General features: G+C 44.7%; 3 protein-coding genes across 3 annotated transcripts in view; 2 read left to right on the top strand and 1 right to left on the bottom strand.

Annotated features, from left to right (window-relative positions):
- The window catches only part of klhl32 (kelch-like family member 32), a 28,715-nt gene extending 18,197 nt beyond the window's left edge, over positions 1-10,518 (bottom strand). Inside the window, exons 1-4 of the mRNA XM_062538238.1 lie at positions 10,366-10,518; positions 9,324-9,576; positions 8,110-8,223; positions 5,419-5,599 (exon numbers count right to left, since the gene is read on the bottom strand). Coding sequence (XP_062394222.1) covers positions 5,419-5,599; positions 8,110-8,132 — 204 coding nt within the window. The 5' untranslated portion in view covers positions 8,133-8,223; positions 9,324-9,576; positions 10,366-10,518. The remainder of the gene's footprint in view (positions 1-5,418; positions 5,600-8,109; positions 8,224-9,323; positions 9,577-10,365) is intronic.
- A 654-nt stretch (positions 10,519-11,172) lies between these two features.
- On the top strand, positions 11,173-14,567 carry calhm6 (calcium homeostasis modulator family member 6). The gene is made up of 2 exons (XM_062538226.1): positions 11,173-11,935; positions 13,224-14,567. The coding sequence occupies exons 1-2, from the start codon at positions 11,396-11,398 to the stop codon at positions 13,650-13,652; spliced, it is 969 nt and encodes a 322-aa protein (XP_062394210.1). The 5' UTR covers positions 11,173-11,395; the 3' UTR covers positions 13,653-14,567.
- Positions 14,568-15,542: 975 nt separating this feature from the next.
- On the top strand, positions 15,543-19,611 carry calhm5.1 (calcium homeostasis modulator family member 5, tandem duplicate 1). Its single transcript, XM_062538227.1, has 2 exons — positions 15,543-16,464; positions 19,148-19,611. The coding sequence occupies exons 1-2, from the start codon at positions 15,889-15,891 to the stop codon at positions 19,535-19,537; spliced, it is 966 nt and encodes a 321-aa protein (XP_062394211.1). The 5' UTR covers positions 15,543-15,888; the 3' UTR covers positions 19,538-19,611.
- The last annotated feature ends 4,727 nt before the right edge of the window (positions 19,612-24,338 follow it).

Raw genomic sequence — 24,338 nt, 5'->3', positions numbered from 1 at the left:
TTTATCCTCTGAGCTCCTTTATCCTTTGTGCCGTCTTTTTCTCTCCTGCAAGGCTGCCGGCGCAGCGCGGCACAGCACAGCACACCGCTGCTCCATATGAGCCGATCCCTCCTCCTGCTCTATTTCAAGCACACAGCCCTACTTTCAGAGGGTGACCCGACCTCGGTTCACATTGTTTAAAAACGAAAAAAAAAAAAAGACCAAAGTGTCTCGTTAGGGCAGAAACCCTTGCGGAGGGAGACAGTGTGGGTTGTGTTAATTAAACTCTTCCTGGTTGAGTGACCACAAGCCACTCACGCAACCTGGAGGGGTGTGTGTGTGTGTGGGTAACAGTGTGTGTGTCTGTGTGCATATGTGTGTGTCTGTGTGCGTGCTTGTGTGTGTGTGTGTGTGTGTGTGTGTGTGTGTGTGTGTGTGTGTGTGTGTGTGTGTGTGTGTGTAAATGTGTGTGTAAATGTGTGTGTGCGTGCTTGTCTGTGTGTCTGTGACTGTGTGCGTGTCTGTGGCTGTGTGTGTGTGTGTGCTTGCGTGTGTGCGAGTGTGAGTGTGATTGAGGACAAGGTCAGTGCGTAAGGATAAGAGGCCACATGGACAGAGGGGTGACTTCTAACCTGAGGGCAACTTTGGGGAGGGAGGGAGGGGAGGGGGGGGGGTGTTGCAGGAGACTCATGGGAAATGACCGTGACAAATGAACCCTTTTAGCACATCAGTAGCAGCAGCAGCATCAGTGGCAGCAGCAGCACAGAGCAAAGATTTAGGAAAGCAAAAACCTTGAAGCGGAACGAATACCAGTACTCTATGATCTTTGGATCAGACTGTGAAGACTTTGACTTTGACTGCCTTACCAAAACTCTATACGCGCTATGATGCTCTAAAGTCAATAATGCATGGCTCCATTATAGCATGCAGGTTTGTGTGTGCTGGTATGGCACGGATTATTGCTTATATTTGTCAAAAATACTATACTTAAAAAATGGCATTATAATAGCACTCCAGTAGACCATAAAGTACACTGCTTCTTCACTATTACGTAATGCTTCTGTTAAGCATGCACTCTCATTTGCATACGCACCTCTTGTGCTGAGCATTCAATTTGGGCTCTGAAAGAAAAGGATCCAGAAGGATTAACATTCCACATGACATGACGTCCTCACTGACGAGCACTTCCTCCATCGCTTAGCAATAAGAGATCACCACAGCCAGCCACGCCACGTGCCTGGGGGGGGGGGCGGCCAGGCGGCCATGTTCTGTGTGGCCTGGTGACTGTCTGGCCCTATTCCGTGGGTTCGGGGGTGTTCCCATGCTGCCTTGCGCGCTATTTCGTTCACGCTGCTAAGGCAGTCTGGAAACTACCTCACAATTTTTTGCCTGATATAGGGGACCAACCAATCACAGAACGGGGGGGAAAGCAAGACCATGATGAGCTATGCACAGACGCATTTGATAGTCATCCGTGGCGCCCAATGAACGGATCTGGGCATTTTTTTTTAAATAAGAAAACTAAACGTCTGGTTGCCAGACCACGTCTCATTTGAGAAGTGGTAGGTGCTAGCCAGGCTAGGCCTGGCTCCACCTGTCTACGTACTTCTGCTTTTCCCTACAGCACTCCGTCTGGAATAGCTTGATCCGCCCTCGTTTACCAGCAAACAGAGGGCGTTCTGAGAGCGATCACGTCTAAGTTGCAAGCCTATCATTATCGTTGTGTGTGTCCCTAGTTAACATACATCATTACCAAACGTTAGTGATTGTTTTGAAGGAACTCCAATGGTGTCAAACTTCAGGCAAGCGTCCACCAACCCGGACATAAACGTTTGCCAATGGATGTAGGCCAGACTCTAGTCTCTGCGAAGTCAGACTAGCGTGTTCAGCCGCATTCCGCGGGTTTGGATGTACCACAGTCCCACTCTGTATGTTTGGTGGCGCCGTTCGTTCGGCCATATTTCCCCGGAGGGATTAAGAGGTAGTGTAACTGGATGAGATAGCAGGAGACAGGTGTTGAGGAGCGGAGGGGCTTTAGCCGCGCTGCACGCTCGCTCACGCTTCATGGAGCTTCCCATTACCATCTGTCCTGTCGTGCCCTGCCCTGCCCGGGCCCTGCTGCCTCCCCCGCCAGACAGGGGTTGTGGAGGGTGAGTGTGCGGGGCGAGTGTGCGGGGCTCTGGATGTGGGTCTCCATTACGGTGAGTGTGTGTGCTTCACTGGTGGGGAAACGGCATCAGTCAAATGTGAAATCCTCATTTAGAGATGCAGACAGGCGTGTACTCACACAAGCACACATACTCTCTCCCTCTCTCTCTCTCTCTCTCTCTCTCTCTCTCTCTCTCTCTCTCTCTATCACACACACACACACACACACACACACACACACACACACACACACACACAGGTATCTTGCAAGGGGAACAAATAATAGGAAAAAGCGTTTACTAATTCCAGCAGACATACAGACTTGATAAGCTTTAAAACATATGCATGCACACACACACACACACACACACACACACACACACACACACACACACACACACACAAACACACAGAGGATTTTGTACTTAGCCTACCTCTGTATATGGCTGTCAGACTGTTTTGTCTATTGCTTTGTGCTGCTGTATCAAATTCTGCACGGCAACCACAAAGTGCATCAAGACAAGATTGTGATCTGATACGTCTCTGTGTTTGTAAAACTGATCGCAGCATCAAAGCCATTCTCTAATAAAGAATTAGTCACACACATCTACTGTACACAACTGTTGCCACAGTGTCAGCAATGTCTTGTCTTGACTTTCATATGAAAACACCTGTGGCAAGAGATGTCCCAGGTAAACAAACAGATGAAAAACAATAGAGATCAGCCCTCTGCACAGCCACCCCACACACACATTCACACATACATAAACACACACACACACACACACAAAAACACACATACACACACACACACACACACACACACACACATACATACATACCCCCACACACACACACACACACACACACACACACACACACACACACACACACACACACACACACCACTCTCCGCTCTATTGCTCCTCTGGGTTGGATAAAAGTCAAGCTACCTAGCCTGAATAAATCCCTCCTTGGACTCGGGCATAATCCCCCCCCCCCCCCCCCCCACCCCCACCCCCGGCCGTTTCCAGGGAGATTTATCTCCCCTCCACATTAATCTGCTCAGCCTCCCCGAAAATCAAATCTCACTAGAACTACTGCCGCCGCTGCCGCTGCCGCCGCCGCGCTCCCTGGGATGGGCCTCCAGGAGCCGCTCATTTCCTGTGCTCTCCACCTGACTGCTCACACACTGCCTCTCCTCTCCAAATCCTCTCCTCCCCTCTCTCTCTCGCTCGCTCTCTCTCTCCCCTTCCCTCTCTAGTTCTCTCCTCTCCTCCCCTCTCTCTCACTCTCTCTTGCTCTCTCTCTCTCTCTCCTTCCCTCTCTAGTTCTCTCCTCTCCTCCCCTCTCTCTCACTCTCTCTCTCTCCTTCCCTCTCTAGTTCTCTCCTCTCCTCTCCATCCTCTCTCCTTTTCTCTCCTTCACTCTCTCCTCTCCTCCACACTCTCTCCACTCCTCTCTCCTTCACTCTCTCCTCTCCTCCACTCTCTCTCCTCTCATCCTCTGTCCTTGACTCTTTTACTCTCCTCTTCTCCACTGTCTCCTCTCTCCTTTTCTCTGTTTTCCACTCTCTCTCCTCTCCTCTCCTCTCTCTCTCTCTCTCCTCACTCATGTCTTCTTCTCTCCTCTCCTCTCCTCTCCTCTCCTCCCCTCTCTCCTGTCTTCTTCTCTCTGCTCCTCTCTCCTCCCCTCTCCTCTCTCTCTATCTCCTCACTCCTGTCTTCTTCTCTCTGCTCCTCCACTCTCTCTCTCTCTTCTCTCTCTCCTCACTCGTGTCTTCTCTTCTCTGCTCCTCCGCTCTCCTCTCTCTCTTCTCTCTCTCCTCACTCGTGTCTTCTCTTCTCTGCTCCTCCGCTCTCCTCTCTCTCTTCTCTCTCTCCTCACTCCTGTCTTCTCTTCTCTCTCTCCTCACTCCTCTCTCTTCTCTCTCTCCTCACTCCTGTCTTCTTCTCTCTGCTCCTCTGCTCTGCTCTAATCTCCTCCTTGCTCCTTGTTGCTGTGTGCATGAGGCTCACTTGTAATCCACATTACCAGTCACCTGCACCTAATCTGTTCTTAAAGCATTCCCCAAATGCACGCGTGCGCGTGCACACACACACACACACACACACACACACACAAAGAAAAACACAAAGAGGTAGAGGAACACATATGCACACTCACAAATGCAAACAAGCATAAACACACACACACACACACACACACACACACATACTGTATCTATCCACAAAAGATTCTATTCACATTGGAGGACAGAACAGACTCTGTTGTGTCGTCACAGGGCTATCATGGCTGCTTGCATTCAAGTGAACCTCAAACACACACTCACACAGTCACTAACACACTCACTCACACACAAACACACACACGTGCATACGCACAAACCCATGCACACACACACGGGTAAACACACACACACACTCACATACTCACTAACACACTCACTCACACACAAACACACACACGTGCATACGCGCAAATCTATGCATATGCACACGCACACGGGTAAACACACACACACACACACACACACACACACACACACACACACACACACAGGATGCTATAGCAGCATGAAAGGGAAGACAGCAGACTGCAATGAGGAGCTTAATTCACTTGACTGCTCCAGCCAGACGTAGTGCTTTCAAACGCAGGAGCTCCTTAATGACTGATTAGACTTTGGCCAGGCACCAATCTGCGTAGAGTGCTCCTCCTGCCCACCCCCATACACACACGGTCACATCCACGCACACGCCCACACACACATGCATGCACACACACACACACACACACACACACACACACACACACACACATACACACACATACAAACATCCACGCACACGCCCACACACACACGCATGCACACAGACTCTCACACACACACACACACACACACCTAACATCTGCTCAGGCTAAATAAGGCACCACACTAAGGACAGACATAAGGAGCTACAAGACAAAGGTTCTCCTAAATAAAATGGCTGTGCCCCAGGTGGTAAGTTGGTGAGGCCACAGCTGATACTCCCACAATCTGATGACTTTGCTCGGGATAGATTGAACACATAGACCCAAACAGGATTTCCGCTGACATTAGACCGACATTAGATCAACTCTGATTGATACCGACCATTAGATTTCTAGCAATATCAATTCAGCTTTTTCCATTTGCGATTACCTCCGCTACTGGCCTCTATCTCGTATCCATCTCCCCTCAGAAGTGTCCCGGGGATGCAATCTACGGACACGGATGAGGGACAGGATCGTGGGACGTGACGGGGAACTTACCCTAAAGTAATCGCTGCACGCTGCCAGCACCGCCTTGTGGGCATGGAACTTCTGCTCCCCGGCAACCAGTGTGACGTCACAGAGGAGGCCGTCCTTGCGCTGCTGGTTGAGGGCGGAGAGCACGGAGTCCTGGTGCGACTTGGACTGACACAGCCTCTGGCCCGTCAGCAGCTCCTGGGAACTGAGGTGGAGACACACGCACACACACACGCACGCACGCACGCACGCACGCACACACACACACACACACACACACACACACACACACACACACACACACACACACACACACACACACACACACACACACACACACACACACACACACACACACACACACACACACACACACACAGTCATTGCAGTAATGATACATGATGTTTTGTTTTGTTTCTTTTACATACTACTACTTGTACTACTATATGTACTAAGAAATCCTTTGGCAATACAATTGTATTTTTTGTCATGCCAATAAAGGTAAATTGAATTGAATTGAGAGAAGGATGAAAGAGAGAGAGAGAGAGAGTGAGAGAGAGAGCAACAGGGACAAGAGAGGGAGAGAGTTAGAGAGTTAGAGAGTGAGAGAGAGAGCAACAGGGACAAGAGAGAGAGATAGAGAGTTAGAGCAGGGGAGAGAGCAACAGGGCCAAGAGAGAGAAAAAGAGAGATAGAGTTAGAGAGAAAGAGCAACAGAGACGAGAGAGAGAGAGAGCAACAGGGACATAGAAGACAAGAAAGGATAGAGGATATCAAAATAAAGAGAGAGAGAATGAGAGAATGACACAGGAAAGAGAGAGTTAATGTGTTGTTTGCTTGTTTCCTTAACCTTGTTTGCCTGTTTCCCCTGTGCAAGAGGGGAGGGGATCAGGAGGATGCTTCTCTGAGCAGACCTCTGAGTCCACAGGCAGTGTCTCGCTGTGAGACTGTGAATCCATCTCCCCCCTCACCCATGTGATCAACACATGATCGTAGTATTTATGGTTATGGTTATGGTTATGGTTATTGTTATTTAGCAGACGCCTTTGTCAAAAGCGACACATGAATAATAACAACACAAATTAAATGAACAGTGAACAATTACAAAAACAAAATTAAAAATAAAAAAAAAAGAACTAAAACTAAACTAACAACATTCATGGCGCTGCTCTTTTCCACACTCTTTATTCTGTACGAACTCTCTCAACCAAAATTTCTTTCTCTCACTCTATCTATCCCTCTCTCCCTTCCTCTTTCTCTTTATCTTACACATATCCAATGTGGCTTCCTTGAATAAGGGGCAAAAAGGTCCAATTCATTCATTTATATCCGTCTTGGTCTTTGTCTTTATCAGTGTTAGTCAGCACTTTTTACTTAAGCCTTTACATGCTGAAACGTTTCTGATTGAATACTTCCAACACATTTCCTGTATTCTTTAATAAATATACTGAGAAGTGAGTAATAGAATGGATATTATATCACTGCTATAACTAAACAAATGGTGGCCTAAGACGTTTGCACAGCACTGTATAAACACATACACACATGCGCATGCAAATAAAAAAAAAAACAGAGAAAGACAGAGCTGCTAAGTAAGTGGGTTAGCAGGCTAAGAAATCCTCCATGAACTAGCGGTTACAGGGAATTATAGGTCAACAACACAATCCCTCTCCAAAAACAAAGGCCTACATTATCCTGCTGCTCTGAAGCCATCAAATCTAGAATCTGCTACAGTTCAAAATAATATTCACACATTGGTATCTGTTTTTCCACAGATGATAGCTCACCACTGTATCTGCAGTGACTGCATTTCCACTGCGTTTCATTGTACCCACACTTGGTAGTCTTCTCCTCTCCTCTCACGCTTGGCCAGGATCCAGCTCTGATTCATATCTTTGAGAGTGAAATGACTCCTTGCCCATGTATATTCTACTGGAGCCAGATAACACTATAAGGAATATTATCTTTGGTTTATTTCTCCAGAGAGCAGCAACCTGGCCATTATCAGAAGAGATGTTCTCTCTCTCTCTCGCTCTCTTTCTCTCTGTCTCTCTTTCCAGTAGTTGCAATGTCTACATTTTAAGCAAGTGTACAGTATGCAAGTCTTTTAATGCATTTCTGAATCCCACAAAAGGTGGGTTTGTGAACATCAGTGTTAATGAACTTTAGCAAACTGTCAAGAAACCAGACATGCCTGCACCCTTAATCCAAGCATGAGAGACTGAAGGGCAACTGTCCAGGTCTTCAAGTGTGGACACTGGAACTCCTTGAAACTCTATCATCACAAGACCTACATCGCTAGAGTTTCTGCGCCTATGAGAACAATGGGCCTCAAACAACCACTTTCTTAAAAAACGCCACATCACATGTTGTCTATATCCATAGTGCTGGGGAAGGATGGGATATAGAGACCTTAAATCAGGGACAAACAGTGTAGCAGACAGGAGCCGAACTGGGATGTGCTTTCCAAAAACGTTGCTGAACAAATACAATAGATAGCCTATAAATGACAGAAAGATAGAAAAAGTATCATTTCAAAAGCTCTCTCTCTCTCTCTCACTCTCTCTCTCCGGTTACCAAGGCAGCTGTTCAATGACAGCTTTGGGAAACACAGTCCTGGTCCAAAAACCAAGCCAGACCCATTTCAGGATCTGTCCAAGAGAGTCATTCGCTTTGTGGGGAACCACAGTGAATTGAGACACAATAACAACCTACCCGAGAGGAGGCTCGGAGGGCATTCTCCTGTTGGGGGTGGATGGAGTCAGGGAGGAAGTTGGGTCTGGCTTATTGACACTTATCGTGATAGCTTCACTGAGTCCGTCCAGTAGCCTAAATAGAGAGCGAAAAGAGAAAAGTCCATCAACGTGAGAGCTCAAGTCACACAGAATGGTCACTGACTTCAATTCAATTCAATTAAATTTTATTTATAGAGCGCCAAAACATTACACATGTCTCATGGCGCTTTACAGAGTGTTAAACCTTCAAAGAGAGCCCATGAGCAACAGGGGCAAGGAAAAACTCCCTAGAATTGGAGATACATGTAGGAAGAAACCTCAGACAGATCCACGACTCAAGGGCCCAACCCATCTGCCTAGGGTCAGTTACAGTAGAGTAAAGTCATTTGTAGTATCAGAAGGTTCAAACAGTCCAGTATAGGGAATAACTAGTCCATCAGTAATCCATTAGTAATTTTGGAGGGTAATGGGTCGCTGGGCTCAGATCGGCTCAGATCCCTTGCAGAGACCAGGGGGACCTGGTGAGCAGTGGGCACGGCAGGACCTGGTGAGCAGTGGGCACGGCAGGACCTGGTGAGTAGTGGGCACGGCAGGACGTGGTGAGCAGTGGGCACGGCAGGGCCTGGTGAGCAGTGGGCACGGCAGGACCTGGTGAGTAGTGGGCACGGCAGGACGTGGTGAGCAGTGGGCACGGCAGGACCTGGTGAGCAGTGGGCACGGCAGGACGAGGGGGTGAAGGAGCCCTAGAGCACTGGCATGGACCGTAATCTTGATTCACTGCCCGGCCGCAGACAGACAGACCCAGACAGGAAGGGCAGGCTGACCCCAATACTCACCCAAATGAAGCATCGCATGAAAAATTGCAGCAATCACACACACACACACACACACACACACACACAGAGAGAGACACACACAGAACACACACACACACAGTCATACACACACACACACACACACACACACACACACACACACACACACACACACACATTCGCACATACACACACACACACACACACACACACACCAAGCAAGAGATAAATTGTACACTCCGAACACACAACACACACATAGACCACTTGTATCTGGGGCAGCGCAACACTATGTTGTCGGATTCTACAGCATGACACACATCACCAGTGTGGTGCTGCTGAGTGTGTGTCACAGCCCGTAGTCTACTACAGCACTCACCCAGTAGCTGGCAGTGGTGGTGCATCCGGACACAGAGCGGTCCTTCTTATTGGTCATGCTGGTCAAAAGTAGGCTGGTTCTCAAGTCTGAGACATGGCTCTGGTAAACCCTCACAACCCTGCTGATCCACAAGGCCATACAGGTGACGAGATCCTGGACTCATGTGCCTCTGGGGTCCTCCCCTCTCCCGGCCATGTCCCAGGGGCTATTGATCCGACGACACGACGACCTTCAGAGGCCTGTTGGCTGTCACCTAAGGGCAGAATCAAGAATAGGGGCAGGCAAAGAGATTCTTAAAATGTGTCATCGCTGAATCATGCATCTACTACTTTAGAAATGTATTTTGTTCAAACGACAAGGGCAAAAAAATACAGATAAACAATCAACTTTCACATTTTAAACCAACAAGGTGATATGAACCGTTGTAGCCTACTTGACCGTGTGTCAGTCTGTTTATCAATAAAGGCTCTTAATTGATTTTACACATCACATAACACTTTATTGATATTAATATTGCAGAATAATGGCCTTACTGCATTCCCTACGTTGCCACTTTTCACCACTGATGAACAACTGCATTTTCTGCAAGCATGATTTATTTTGCCATGTTTTTTTAACATCCATTGCGAAAGAGATTAATCGATGGGCAATCGGATAGATTAACCTGGTCTACGATGGACACTGAGGCTGATTTTCGCGGAGGGCATCACCATGCTGTATCCCTTCACCATCACTTTTAAATCTCAGCTCTGCTGTCAAGCGCAACCGCTGACTCCGAAACACATCTGGGCCGGAGTCAGCTACTATCCGGGTAAGGTTTCCTAGCAACTGTCCAGCTAAAGGGATTCGTTGGGATAGTGGATATATCGAGGCATAAACCTCCGCTTCGCCTGCAGTGCGAGCGGTGACAGCATGCGCATTCAAAGGGACCCCCGATGCCCCGTTTGACAGGAGCGGATCAGGCTCGACAAATATTAATACTACTGGCACTAAGTCCTCTACGGGAAACATGATACCCAACATCATCCAGATATGCACTAACCTTTCTTCCTTTCGCTCTTCCTCCTCAGTCGCTCGGATCCCAGTGGCCGTAGCTGATGCGAAAACACCTCATTCAGGCTGAAGGGAGGTTGCGGCTGCAACTGCAACAACATACATATCCTGCCTGCGTAACAGTTGAGTCCTGTCCAGTGTACTCTGCAGGCATACAGTGAGTGTATTAGCTAAATTGTAACACCGTAGCCCCGCCTATCCGAAACGGTCACATGCGTTTTGGTCATGCGGGATACAGCGACACCCAGAGCCAGAACCACTCCACATAGTTATCAGTGATTTGGCACACTGCAGCAGAGGGTCACCAGACACCGGCGCAAGTGCTATGAATACAGCCTGTAGATGACTGTCATGTGAAACCGTTGGACAACATTATCTCTCGCTCTCTCTCTCGCTCTCTCTCTCGCTCTCTCTCTCTCTCTCTCTCTCTCTCTCGGTGCGTTTCGCTCTCTCTCTCTCTCTCTCTCTCTCTCTCTCTCTTTGTGTGTGTGTGTGTGTGTGTGTGTGTGTGTGTGTGTGTGTGTGTGTGTGCGTGTGTGTCGTTACATGTGTAGGCCTACCAAGTCAGGACCATCGTTCACTTTTCGGCAAATGATTGTTTGGTATAGACAATGCGGTTTTATACCCGTCCTCCTGCCCTCAGATCAGATAGCCCGTTCTGCCTGCATGTGGAGCGCACATTGATGAGACAGGTCATGACATTTGAAACCACGTAGTGGCGCTCCAACCGTAAGAGCATAACCTAGTCTAGGTTAGACCGTTATACATAAGCGCGCGCACAAAAGCTACTTTGTGGGTGAAGAAGCCTATCCAACTCGTAATTACGCTACAAAGTTTCGCCACGGCAGAAATTTACCCACCAATTATAATGGCGTTATATCTGTCTTGACCAAACACCAGATGACATGCAGTTGATAACGGAACTGAAAGTGCCCCCCTCCCTTATTGGACTTTTCTAGCAGAGTTGCTCGTCGCCAGGTTGGCATTTCTGATTGAAACAGGAAAAGGAACGCGTCGCAATGGATAAATTCAAGGTTGTGATGAACTTGCTCCAAAAACGGCAAACGACCCTTGGATTCGGTGCGATTCCGTTACTGACAGCGGGCGCGGAGCATGCGTTTTCTAATTTTGCCTTCAGGTGTCCCTGTAGCGAGTGGAACTTTCTCTATGGGACTGTGTCACTTCTTGTGCCGGCCGCGGCTTTGCTTATACTCGGGTACATGTTAAGCAACAAAACGTGGAAGCTTTTCACAGGTTTGTGTCTGAAGAGGCATAAACTTTTCCGTTTCAAATACTTGTGCGGCTGTTTAACTGTTTTTACTCAGATCACAATGACCGCTATGGTGGCACCTGTCTCCTGGATCGCAATAGCGCTTCTTAACGGTGTTTATTTTGAATGTATAGTGACGGGCACTAATATCACTCAGTTGAAAAGCTACCTGTGCAGTGACAGATCAGACAGTTGCAGGACACAGCTCTACAAGTTGCCGTGTGATAGGACATCGATGTCGGCGGCGGACAGAGAAGCTGTCCTTACAACCATACGCGCGCAGTCTCAGGTAAGTGGAAGAGAACTCGATTTGTTTGTTATGGTAACATAATTGTTTCTTGGCAGAAGGTGTGAAAGCTTTAATGAATGATTGCAGAGACAAATACAGTGATATGGGGTTTCTGGTAGGCTTATGTGTAACTAGCCCTCTGCCAGTAAACTATTCTGTTCCACAGGTCACCTAATACCATATGACTAATGTATGCGCTATTATTAATAATGACGAAGAGGAGTCAACAGTCAATATCATCATCATCATCGTCGTCTCCATACTTGTTGTCATTAGTGGTAGTGTTTACAGTAGGCTAATATAAGTGTCCCTTACGAAAATTCACTATGGTTTCCTATGGTTTTAATGCAGTAAATAGTTTTACAATGGCACCCCATGGTGATGATCGCCATTCTCTTATAGTACTACTATGGTTTATGCATTCTTCATAGTAGCTTTGGTATCACCATTGTTCCCCTATTGCATTTCATGATGGCTGTAGCAGGCCTACTACTATGGTTTTAACATGATAACCGTATAGGCATAACTGTTTAACAGTCGATGAAGTTGAGTAAGGAATAACATGGTTATACCTTCTGTGGTTTATACCTTCTTATGAAGACCATGGTTTAACTTCTGAGGAAAACCATGGTTTATACCTTCTGAAGAAGCCTCCTTCAAAGAAAATTCAACCTTGCGGTTTGAGTTGAAGTTAGTGCAGTTGAAACCTGGTGTGAAGATAGCCCAATCATGAGGGCGCAATATCTAAGAAAGTTATGCATGTCAAATAAATGGGTTGGCCACAGGTCTGCAGGTGTCCTTTGGCCAAATAATGCAGAATCAGAAGGGTTTACTCCTTGTGAATGTCCATTTTGAAATAGAAGCAATGACTTCTGGTCTAAAACTAGCAAGGTGACAACATGAAAGACGTGCAAAAACTTGGCAAACAAAAGGAGATTTTATTGACTGTTCTCACTAGCAGGCTAACAGGTGTCTGGATCGTGTTATTGGCAATGTCACAAGCCTACTGTGTGCAGGTTTGACCCCTGCCACAGCTATAAGCCTGCAAAGTACATGGCCTTGGTTGTCTGTTTGGACGACAGGCATGCTTTACTTTACTCCTTGACCATATAAGCAGGAAAATGACATTGATAATACCAAATGAACATACCTGAAAAACCCTGCAAATTCTGTCATACGGTGGTTTAAATTTGGGTGTGTGTTTTGGCATTCAATGAATCAGTTTTCTAAGGAAAATGACTAATGATTAATGAATGTTAATTTGGCTGTGCCGCTCTCTGCCCTGCAGATCCTGGGCTGGTTGGTGATCGCCTCCATCATGTTCTTCTCCCTGCTGTTCACCTGTCTGGCCAGGTGCAACTCTCCAGTGAGCTACCTGCAGCTCAAGTTCTGGAAGACCTACTCTCAGAAGGAGAACAACTTCTTTGACAGCTATGCCACGGAGCACGCCAAGAAGCTCGCCGAAAGGAACATCAAGAGTTTCTTTGAACTGAGCACGCCAGAACCTCAGCCGACTCCTCCGAAGATCGCCTGGGAAAAGGTCTCCAGCTTCTACAAGTTCAGGACCATGGATAAGTATTACAGCACAGTGCACAAGTACGTGGAGACTTGCAAGAACCCTGAGAACCCCGCGAGAGTCCTGTCAACAAAATCAGGCGAGGGGGATCTGGTCAATCCAGCGGCCCTGGCCTTTTTGGATGAGGGCATGATGCTGTGAGGGACTCAGATCCAAAAAATTGTTGTCAGTCTTTTCCTCAATGCACTCCATTTCCATGTGATGTGATTGTTTTTAAAATAATGTTTGGACATTCTTCGAAGACTTTATACGGAGGAAGAGTGTTTCTTCAGTGATCATGCCATTGTATGTCAAATCATTAAGCTCAGGTATATTATGCAACGTGTCAGTTTATGGTAATGATAAAGTTTACAAAGACATACCAAGTTTGTGCCTTATGTGCCTTAATGGAAACGTACAGCATAAAAGATTCTTTGTTCTATCTGCTGCAAAATCCTGCTGTTTTTTTCTGTATCTGTGGTCTGATTTTCTTTTTCTACTTCTCCCTCTTGACTTCCTTCTATTCACATCTCTTCTGATTTGGTCTATGGTGGCGTAGCACTTCGAGATCATTGAGTTGATGTAAAGTGCATTAGAAATAAAATGTTATTATTATTTATTATTATTGTTTCAGGCCTCACATCCGTCCTGTAGGTTTACTGTATGTAGTGAGACTGTGAGAAAGACAGGTGAGGCTTAATATGTGCATTAAAACACAGCATTAAATGTGCAATGTGAACTTGAATGAAATTTGGCCAGTAGCCTACAGTATAAGTGTAAAAACGTAATACGATAATGCAGATATGCACTCAGTGAGCTGATAGGATTTCCGATGTTCTAAGTGATTGTTTTTCTTGGTTGTCAACTCAGTTTCAGTTCCACTTCCTCGGAACTTCCTGTGTGAGTAAAGGCAATCGTGTTCAAACAGATTTTATTAATGGGACAATTGTGAGTGGTGTATCGCAATAAATGCTGCACCATGATCTGCAACGTATGCATCAAATCATCCTAACATAAGGATCATAACATTTGATCTATTTTGACATTAAAGAGATCTGACCTGGTATCAATTTTTTACTTTCTGGTGTGTGTGTGTGTGTGTGTGTGTGTGTGTGTATATGGGGGTGGGGGGTACTTTTTTACGTAAAAGGAAGCTGGTTTTCAATGACTTCCTCTTCATATAATGTGACACAATTCATGTATAATCTTGTGTTTTCATGGTTATGTACAAGATTTCTTAATATGTGGCAAAACTGGCGGAGAGTGATCTAAAGAAAAAAAAAGCCTGTGCCTGTTACTGTCGTCATATTGTTGTGAAATGTTCGAATATGTTTGAATTCTTTGAGGTTATGTATGGCTGTGAATCTGCAGTATTCCCCAGTCCAGCTCATACATTTTAATCAGGGTTGATCGGGCCATTAGTGTTGATTCACTTAGGACAGTGACAGACAACAGTAACATTCCAACAAAAAATAGAATCTCTGACCTTGTCAAACTACATTTTAAAGTGTCTGCATGCGTGTGTACATACATGCGTGTGTGTGTGTGTGTGTGTGTGTGTGTGTGTGTGTGTGTGTGCGCGCACGCATAAATGTTGAAGTGAAGCAATCAGCGAGCAAAGCATGTATGTCACAACCCAGTTGATGTTTAGGTAGACAGAATTTGTCTGCAGACTTGTGGTCATGCCACACAAACCACGTGTATGTGTGACCTATATATAAAAAAACACAGACACAGAAGGCTGGTTGTTTTTGTTTTTTTGGCTGAGAGCGCTCTCTCTCATGCATGCACGCTGTTTACAATTACCTGTGGCATGCACTCCAAAACCAGATCAACAGGCTCTGGGCCTGTTTTGTAGCCATGTGCCTGCCTGGCTCTGCCCTTTACTGGTTGGTTGGTTGGGAGGGAGAGGAGGAGGAGTTTAAGTCCTTTGTCAGACAGAAATCCCAGGATATGATCCTTCATCATGACAGATTTGTTATGCACACTCCCTCTTCTCACAAGCCTTCCCAGAGTACGGAAGAGAGAGAAGGAAGGAGAGTGAGAGAAGGAGAGAGGGAAGGGAGGGAACAGAGGGAATAAGCAGGGAGGGGTTTTATAAAAGTGGAGGCTATACGCACAGGGGAATGCCGGATGAGATGAGGAAAAAGATGAGTGGGGGAAGTGGCCAGAGGGTGTGACTACAAGAGAGAAAGAGAAAGACCAGCTGTTTAGGAGTCGGAGAGAGAGAGAGAAAATACCGGGAGGGGCAGAAGCAGACTCGGCTATTGCAAGGCTTTCGGTCTCGGTTTCAAAGTTATGAACGAGAACCTCGGTGCGGTACATACCAGCGGGGTCTTGGTTGTTTAAGAGTTCAACTCCTTCTTTTGTACCTAGTGCATGGTAATCAACCACGTCTATGTTGAAGGTGCCAAAGACCTCAGGGGAAACAATGGATTCCTTGAAGACCGTCTTCCGCTTCCTGGCTGACCAAAAATCCACCATCGGCTACGGCTTCATGGCCATCCTCACCATCGGAGGCGAGAGGATCTTCTCCATGGTGTCCTTCAACTGCCCGTGCAACCACGGCCAGAACTTTGTCTACGGGATCACCTTCCTGCTCGGACCGGCCGTGGTCCTGCTGACCACCGGGCTGTTTGTCAACAACCGCTTGTGGAGGCTCTTCACGGGCTGCTGCCTGAACCCCCTGAAGCTTTGCCCCCGGGGCAACTGCATCGGCTGCTGCGCGGGGCTGTCCAAGGTGGTGGCGGGGGCGTGCGTGGCTCCCATCATGTGGCTGTGCGTGGCGCTCCTCAACGGGACGTTCTACGAGTGCGCCGTCAGCGGCCTGGACGACAACCTGGTCGTGCCGCTGCTCTGCAAGAACAAGACCACGCTGTGCCGGGAGGAACTGGCGCGGGTCCCCTGCGGGAGATCCAAGCTCCCGACCAATGAGAACATGGAGCTGCTTCTCATGTTCCGAGCCCAGTCACAGGTAAGCGGTAAAGACACAGATAAAGATAAAGCACAGCAGTAGTTCAGTGGTTGACAGATTTGAGGTGTTCAATTAGGTTCATGTACAGTGCCTATAGAAAGTCATCATACCCTTTTGAAATAGTTACTTTTTTTGTCTTACAGCCTGAAATCAAAACCCATTTTAAAAAAAATCTTTTCCAGTTTTATTAACAAATTTAGCTGTACAACATCAAAATAATGAAAAAAAAGTAAACAGTTCTGAAAATTAATAAAAAATGAAAAACTAGAATAACAGGGTTGGAAAAGTCATCATACCCCTGACTAAATACTTTGTAAAACTTCCTTTTGCTTTCATTACAGCCATCAATCTGTTTGGACATGTCTCTATTATAGCTTTGCACACCTAGATAGTGGAATATTTGCCCAATTTTCCGTACAGAAATGTTCAAATTTAGTCAAATTCTGTAGGGAATGGCGATGGACTGCTCTCTTCAAGTCAATCCACATATTTTCTATAAGATTTAAGTCAGGGCTCTGACTTTGCCACTCAAGGATATTCACCATCCTATCCTTAAGCCACTGTTTTGTTCTTTTGGCAGTATGTTTAGGATTATTGTCGTATTGGAAGGCGAATGACCTCCCCATCCTCAGCTGTCTAGGAGAGGGACGCAGGTTTTCCTTAAGAATGTGGGTGTACTTGGCAGCATCCATTTTCCCTTCTATCCTGACCAATTGCCCAGTTCCCGCTGAAAAGAAACATCCCCACAACATAATGTTGCCCCCACCATGCTTCACACTAGGTATGGTGTGTTTTGGGTGGTGTACTGTGTTGGTTTTCGCCAAACATTGCGCTTGGAGTTCAGTGCAAAAACACATCTGGAATATTCTGCTACCATGTGGAAAAAGCTTATATGGTCAGATGAGACTAAGATCGAACTTTTTGGAGACTAAGATTGAAGTTTTTGGACTGAGCTCCAGGCGCTAACCAAACACAGTATACACACCCAAACACACCCAAAACACACCATACCTACTTTGAAGCATGGTGGGGGCAACATTATGTTTTGGGGATGTTTCTCTTCAGCGGGGACTGGGCAATTGGTCAGGATAGAAGGGAAAATGGATGCTGCCAAGTACACCAAAATTCTTGAGGAAAACTTGCGTCCCTCTCCTAAACAGCTGAGGATGGGGAGGTCATTCGCCTTCCAACACGACAAAAATCCTAAACATACTGCCAAAAGAACAAAGCAGTGGCTTAAGGATAGGATGGTGAATATCCTTGAGTGGCAAAGTCAGAGCCCTGACTTAAATCCTATAGAAAATATGTGGATTGACTTGAAGAGAGCAGTCCATGGCCATTCCCTACAGAATTTGACGAAATTTTAACATTTCTGCACGGAAAATTGGGCAAATATTCCCCTATCTAGGTGTGCAAAGCTGTAATAGACATATCCAAACAGATTGATGTTTTATTAATTTTCAGAACTGTTGACTTTTTTTTCATTATTTTGATGTTGTACAGCTACATTTGTAAATAAAACTGGAAAAGATTTTTTTTAAAATGGGTTTTGATTTCAGGCTGTAAGACAGTGACAGGAAAATCTGTTATCCAAAATCCATTATACATACAGTATTGGATTTTTTTATATACTTACTGTATATACAGTTGTGGTCATACGTTTACATGCTAAATGTTGACTAAAAAGAGGAATCATGCTTTATGCTTAATGCTTTAATTAAAAAAAAAAAAAAAAAAAGGAAAATCCAGTTTAGGCCAGTTATTTCATGGATCCAGGATACTATGCATCCTGATAAAGTTCCCTTGGCCTTTGGAATTAAAATAGCCCTACATCATCACATACCCTTCACCATACCTAGAGATTGGCATGCATGGCGTCTTTTCAGTTCACTTCACTTTTCAGCCTATTAATTAACCGTATTTCATGCTCATTGAGCTCAATGCAAATCAGCCATGCAAATCAAACCAGGAAGAACATTTATTTATTTACAATACATTATTTCTTCACAAAGAATAGGGGTGTCCTAAAAGTTTGGACTATCTTATTTTTTAAGAATAAGGCATTTTAAGGCATTAAGATCAATTTCCAAAAGATTTGGAATTGGATTTGGATTTTTTATTCCTCTTTTTAGTCAACTTTAGCATGTGTATGTAAACGTATGACCACAACTATATATGGCGTATATAGAGTCAAGTCAAGTCATATAATAGGCAATTGCATAGATGAGCTCATGTGATATATTGCACTACTGCATGTGATATATTGCTCATGCAGTTGGTTTTCTTGTCTGGAAAACAAAAATTCTTTCAGACTTCAACAATGATGTCATTCTAATGGTATGATAAAAGGACAGCACTGCCCTGTTTCTCTCCAAACAGTTTCTCTCTCTGCTTGTGTCTTACTGGCCTTTTCATTGCACTATTTCTAGCACTTGTACATGCAGACAAATCTTTTTAATGAGAAGGTGTATGCATTGGTACTGTATATCGCAAAATTATCCCTCAATTTTTACTTGGTCTAGCATCATAACCAGTTTTGTGTTGTCTTCAGATTACACCATATTCATTTTGAAGATCTACTTGCATATCCATTTTGAAATATAATGCCTGTATTTCAAACAAATTCATTTTAGTTGTATAGAGTACATGTTAATGCTGGAATTATGTTTTTTTTTTGTTGCAGATTCTGGGTTGGGCCATCATTATAGTCTCAGCAATAGTAGGTTTGATTGGCACCTGCTACAGAAACTGTCGCTCACAGGTGAGCTACCTGCAGCTCACATTCTGGAAGCGCTACATGGAGAAGGAACGTGAGAAGTTTGACATATATGCGTCTGACTATGCCACCAAACTAGCCGATCGCAATCTCAAGAGCTTCTTTGAGAACCGAGATCCTGAAGCGTTCCCTTTCCCAAACCACCGGGCCTGGGAAGAGATCTCATCCCCGTACACGTTTACACGTGGAGAACAGTGCTACAGCACCTTGCAGCGCTACGTAGACCGCAGCGATCGAGACTACAACCCAGAGAAGAGACCCATTGTGGATATGGAGCACGGCATTGAGATGACCTAGAGTGAAGAAGAGGAGACTTGATCTTAATGTGGCACAAGAGATGCTCTCACATTAAGATGACTGCTTAGTTGAGATTGAGGGTGGGTGGATGGGTGGGTGGGTGGGTGGGCGGATATATTCATGGGTTTAGGATGATTACATTGACAGACTTCTTTGAAGTAACAATCCATACTATTAGGCTACTTCTGCAGCGATCGAAACTATAACCCAGAGAAGAGACCCGTTTTGATATGGAGCATGGCATTGAGATGACCTAGAGTGAAGAGCAGACTTCATCTCAATGTGGCACAAGAGATGACTGCTTAGTTGGGATTGAGGGTGTGTGTATGTGTGGGTGGGGGAATATATTCATGGGTTTTTAGGATGATTACATTGACAGACTTCTTTGAAGTAACAATCCTGACTATTAGGCTACTTCTGCAGCGATCGAAACTATAACCCAGAGAAGAGACCCGTTTTGATATGGAGCATGGCATTGAGATGACCTAGAGTGAAGAGCAGACTTCATCTCAATGTGGCACAAGAGATGACTACTTAGTTGGGATTGAGGGTGTGTGTGTGTGTGTGGGTGGGGGAATATATTCATGGGTTTTTAGGATGATTACATTGACAGACTTCTTTGAAGTAACAATCCTGACTATTAGGCTGCTTCTGCCCTCAGCAGCTTGTGGCTGGATGGAGAGAGAAGGCTACAGTATGCCTGAAAGTCACGTGACTGCCGTCCCCAGGGACTATATGCTGCACTTCCTCTCACATGTGGACCATTAAAAAGCACTCAGTAAATAAAGACCACGGGCCCATTTCCGCAGAAAATACTGAGGCCCATGATAGACCTCAGAATCAAAACAGCTTTTCTGTTAGTGTCTTTCCTCTTGGCAACCACGAACAATCCCAGCTTCTCCTTTCCTATTGTGCAGACTTGTGGCATTGGCGAGGTATTTCACATTCAGACGCTTTTACAAGGATGTGTGGCTGTTTGGGGAAGTTGATGGCCGTGTCATTTAATAGTTAGTGCAAATACTATTGGCCTCATGCTATACATTCCCTTTTGGTCCTAATCTGCCTTCGCAGGTATACTTTTGTTCATGATCAACCATGACCAAATCAGCATTTCTTTCTTTGAAAAGGGTAAGATTATTCTATACATCTGATAACTATGGGGTCTTCAACTGAAATGGCCACTTTCATACACCATCACATTAAATAACATAGTTCAATTTTGGTCTCAACTCACCTCAGTAAAAACTGTTAAGGTTAGCTAGCCTAGTAGTAGGGGGGATTATCAACAAAAAAGGGCCTAATCGTTACGCGTCGGATAGAAGCACCAAAATTGGTACAGACACTCTTTATGATGTATCTCATCATATCAGAAGGGGTGCCCCAGATTTCTGGTTCATTAAGGTCATTTTTTAAGGGAAAATCCAAGATGGCTGCCAGAAACGGCCTTAGGATAATAAAACATTGCATAGTTTGGGCATCTTGATTTATTCTGCTACTTTATCATTTCACATTTAATATATAGAGATGGTTAACAAATAATATATGCAAGATAACCCATGTAAACAATCTTACATGTCTATTATACAACTTTAAAGTGGAAAAAACAGGCTTAAAACGGTCAGAATGGCATGACTCCCCCAGTGAATCCTCACCTGAGTAGTTCATTATTCATTTATGCATAACATTAATATTCTTAAAAACTTTTGGAAGAATCACTTAATCATTTTCAAAAGACAGCTTATTGTTTAATTGTCCACATGAGCAGAGATCTAGCCCTAAATAGGAACACAACTCATGTTATGCTAGCGTTAGCATTAGCATTAGCCAATGTAGACCCACCAGCTGAGTTGAGTTAAAGCTGGGCAAACAAAGGTATTCCTAGGCTAATTGTGTCCCTTGGGGGTTTGCGTATTTGTGCCCTTTGGATCTTCCTGGGGGGTATTGTCGTATTCTTTTGGGCATAATGTTATTGGAACTATGAAATATAGATTTGTACTACAGTAATGGTAGCCAGCTACTAAGGTGTGTAAAATGTACATTGAGTAAGGCTGTGTCTCATTACACTTCCGTCAGTACACTGCTAATGTGCACTGACCACTTACTGCCGTAGTGCTCACTTTTGATGGTTAGTACTGTCCCCAAACTTCCCACAAAGGTGGGAGCATGAAACATTCTAAAATCTCTTAGTTAAATGCTGAAGCATTCAAAGTTCCTTTCACTTGAACTAAGGGACCAAGCCCTGTGCACCAGTGCACAAAGCAAGGTCCATAAAGGCATTGATGACAGAGATTGGTGTGGATGAACTTGACTGGCCTGCACAGGGTCCTGACCTCAACCCAATAGAACACCTTTGGGATGAATTAGATGGACTGAGAGGCAGTCTACTCATCCAACATCAGTGTGTGACCTCACAAATGTGCTTCTGAAAGAATGGTAAAACAAAACCGATAAACACACTGTGGAAAGTCTTATAAAAAAAGTCTGAAGCTGTTATAGCTGCAAAGGGTGGACCGACATCATATTAAACCCTATGGATTAAGAATGGGATGTGACTGAAATTCATATGTGAGTCAAGGCAGGTGACCAAATACTTTTGGCAATTAGTGTACAGTACTTAGGTTGCTTTTGGTATAGGGCAAAACTTTCAGGAAATACAAATCAGTAGTGTTTTCAAAACCTTGAGGAAAAGAGCAAGTTCGGCTCTCCCAGGTTTTCTCTCTTTTTCAGGTTGTGATACAACCTTTAGGGCAAAAAGTCAGCATGGGCTGCATGGAAATAATTTCCAGAAGTAACAGGTGCCTTCACTGCTATGACATTAAATATTTTTCAATTACTTAGCCAGGAAACAAACATATTTGCATTGCTGGAGAGGTACACTTGTGTTCTTTACGATAAGACAACCAATCTTGAAAAATTCAATGATCTCAGGAAGAATTTGTTTTCTCAAAAATGTCTCTCAATGGAAAATACCCCTACCACACAGGCTGCACTGATCCAGCATTCAAATAGTGCAGTGTACCAAGCTAGCATTTGGTCCAAAGGTCTGCAAGCTATCCAGTCAGTGCTTTCTCCTAAAAAATATGGATGGACTAAATTAGATGATTATTGGACACCTTTATGGACACTTTTACCAGAGGCAGCGAAAGTATGTAGAGAACTTCTTAATGTGACAGCAAAGCTGAGCCTCTCTGCCGAGTGCCGATGCCAGGATGCTGGGTTGCCTTGCACAGCATTATGCCAATGTGCTGGAGCATGTGAATAGATGAAAATATGCCGTATGAAGGCTATGACTAATGTACTACTGTAATCTTACAAAGTTACAGGGGACATGTGTGCATCATTTTATGATTTTATGAGATCTGCCTGAGGTGCTTCTCTGTGTTTACAGTATCCTTGAGATAGTTAGTGGATATATAGGTAGCCATAGTGTATTTCTTTTCATAATTTATTTTCTTTTAAGACAGTTCTTCTTACCCTAGATAGCCCTAGATATTTGGGGCATTCCTTCTAGGATGTCTTAGGATCACCCAAGGAACATACCCAATTTCAAGCTTTTTAGAGGTTGTTTAGATGGTCTTTGAATTAGCTGACAATTATGTGGCGGGCACGACCTTAGCGCAACCTTTTTCAATTTCTTTAAAAACTCACTACCTGTTAGAGATAGTTTTGGTCACCCCTTCTAGGATGTCTAGAAGGGTTATTTTGTCTTTTTTATCTATCCTTCCTTCCTTCTTCGGTTCTCCGGCTTGTTCCCACTGATCTAAAGAACACTAGATAGACTATCCCATTGTTGCTGCCCCATCATTCTTTATCTAGGAAGGAAGGAAGGGATGATATAAAAAGATGAATGAGAAGAGCCTTTAGGATCACCCAAGGAACACCAAATTTCAAGTTTATTAGAGGTTAATTAGGTGGCATTTGAAATAGCTGACAATTTTGTGGCGAGCAGCACTGCCTTTTTCAATTTCTTTAAAAACTCACTTCCTGTTAGAGACATATTGGACACTCCTTCTAGGATGTCTTAGGATAACCCAATGAACAACTTTCAGGCTTTTTAGGGGTTGTTTAGATGGTCTTTGAACTAGCTGGAATCCGCATCAATTGTATTGGCTGCCATTTTTAATTTCTTCAAATCTCACTTCCTGTTTGAGATATTTTTGGGCACCCCTTCTGGTGTGTCTTAGGATCACCCAAGGAACATGTATACCAAATGTCAAGCTTTTTAGAGGTTGTTTAGGCAGTCTTTGAATTAGCTGCCAATTTTGTGGCAGGAAGCGCAGTATTTTTTAGTTTTTTTCAAAAACCTCACTTCCTGTTTGAGAATTTTGGTGAAATCTTCCAGGATGACTTAGGATCACCCAATGAACATCTACACCAAATTTCAAGCTTTTAGGAGGTTGTATAGGTAGTTTTTGAATCAGCTTTCAATTGTATTGGCGGCCATTTTGAATTTCTCCAAAATCTCACTTCCTGTTTGAGATATTTTTGGGCACCCCTTCTGGGATGTCTTAGGATCACCCAAGGAACGTGTATACCAAATTTCAAGCTTTTTAGAGGTTGTTTAGGCAGTCTTTGAAGTAGCTGCCAATTTTGTGACAGGAAGCGCAGTATTTTTTAGTCTTTTTCAAAAACCTCACTTCCTGTTTGAGAATTTTGGTGAAATCTTCCAGGATGACTTAGGATCACCCAATGAACATATACACCAAATTTCAAGCTTTTAGGAGGTTGTATAGGTAGTTTTTGAATCAGCTATCAATTGTATTGGCGGCCATTTTGAATTTCTCCAAAATCTCACTTCCTG

This window comes from Sardina pilchardus, chromosome 6 (assembly GCF_963854185.1).
Source record: "Sardina pilchardus chromosome 6, fSarPil1.1, whole genome shotgun sequence".
Lineage (NCBI taxonomy): Eukaryota > Metazoa > Chordata > Actinopteri > Clupeiformes > Clupeidae > Sardina > Sardina pilchardus.
The sequence above is the reverse complement of the archived record's forward strand: the minus strand, read 5'-3'. Positions and strand labels throughout refer to the sequence as shown.

Bases quoted from the DNA above. Each gene is read 5' to 3' on its own strand.
- calhm6 (XM_062538226.1), top strand. From the start codon at position 11,396: ATGGATAAATTCAAGGTTGTGATGAACTTGCTCCAAAAACGGCAAACG. The intron at 11,936-13,223 runs GTAAGTGGAAGA...TCTGCCCTGCAG, and splicing joins CCATACGCGCGCAGTCTCAG to ATCCTGGGCTGGTTGGTGAT.
- calhm5.1 (XM_062538227.1), top strand. From the start codon at position 15,889: ATGTTGAAGGTGCCAAAGACCTCAGGGGAAACAATGGATTCCTTGAAG. The intron at 16,465-19,147 runs GTAAGCGGTAAA...TTTTTGTTGCAG, and splicing joins TGTTCCGAGCCCAGTCACAG to ATTCTGGGTTGGGCCATCAT.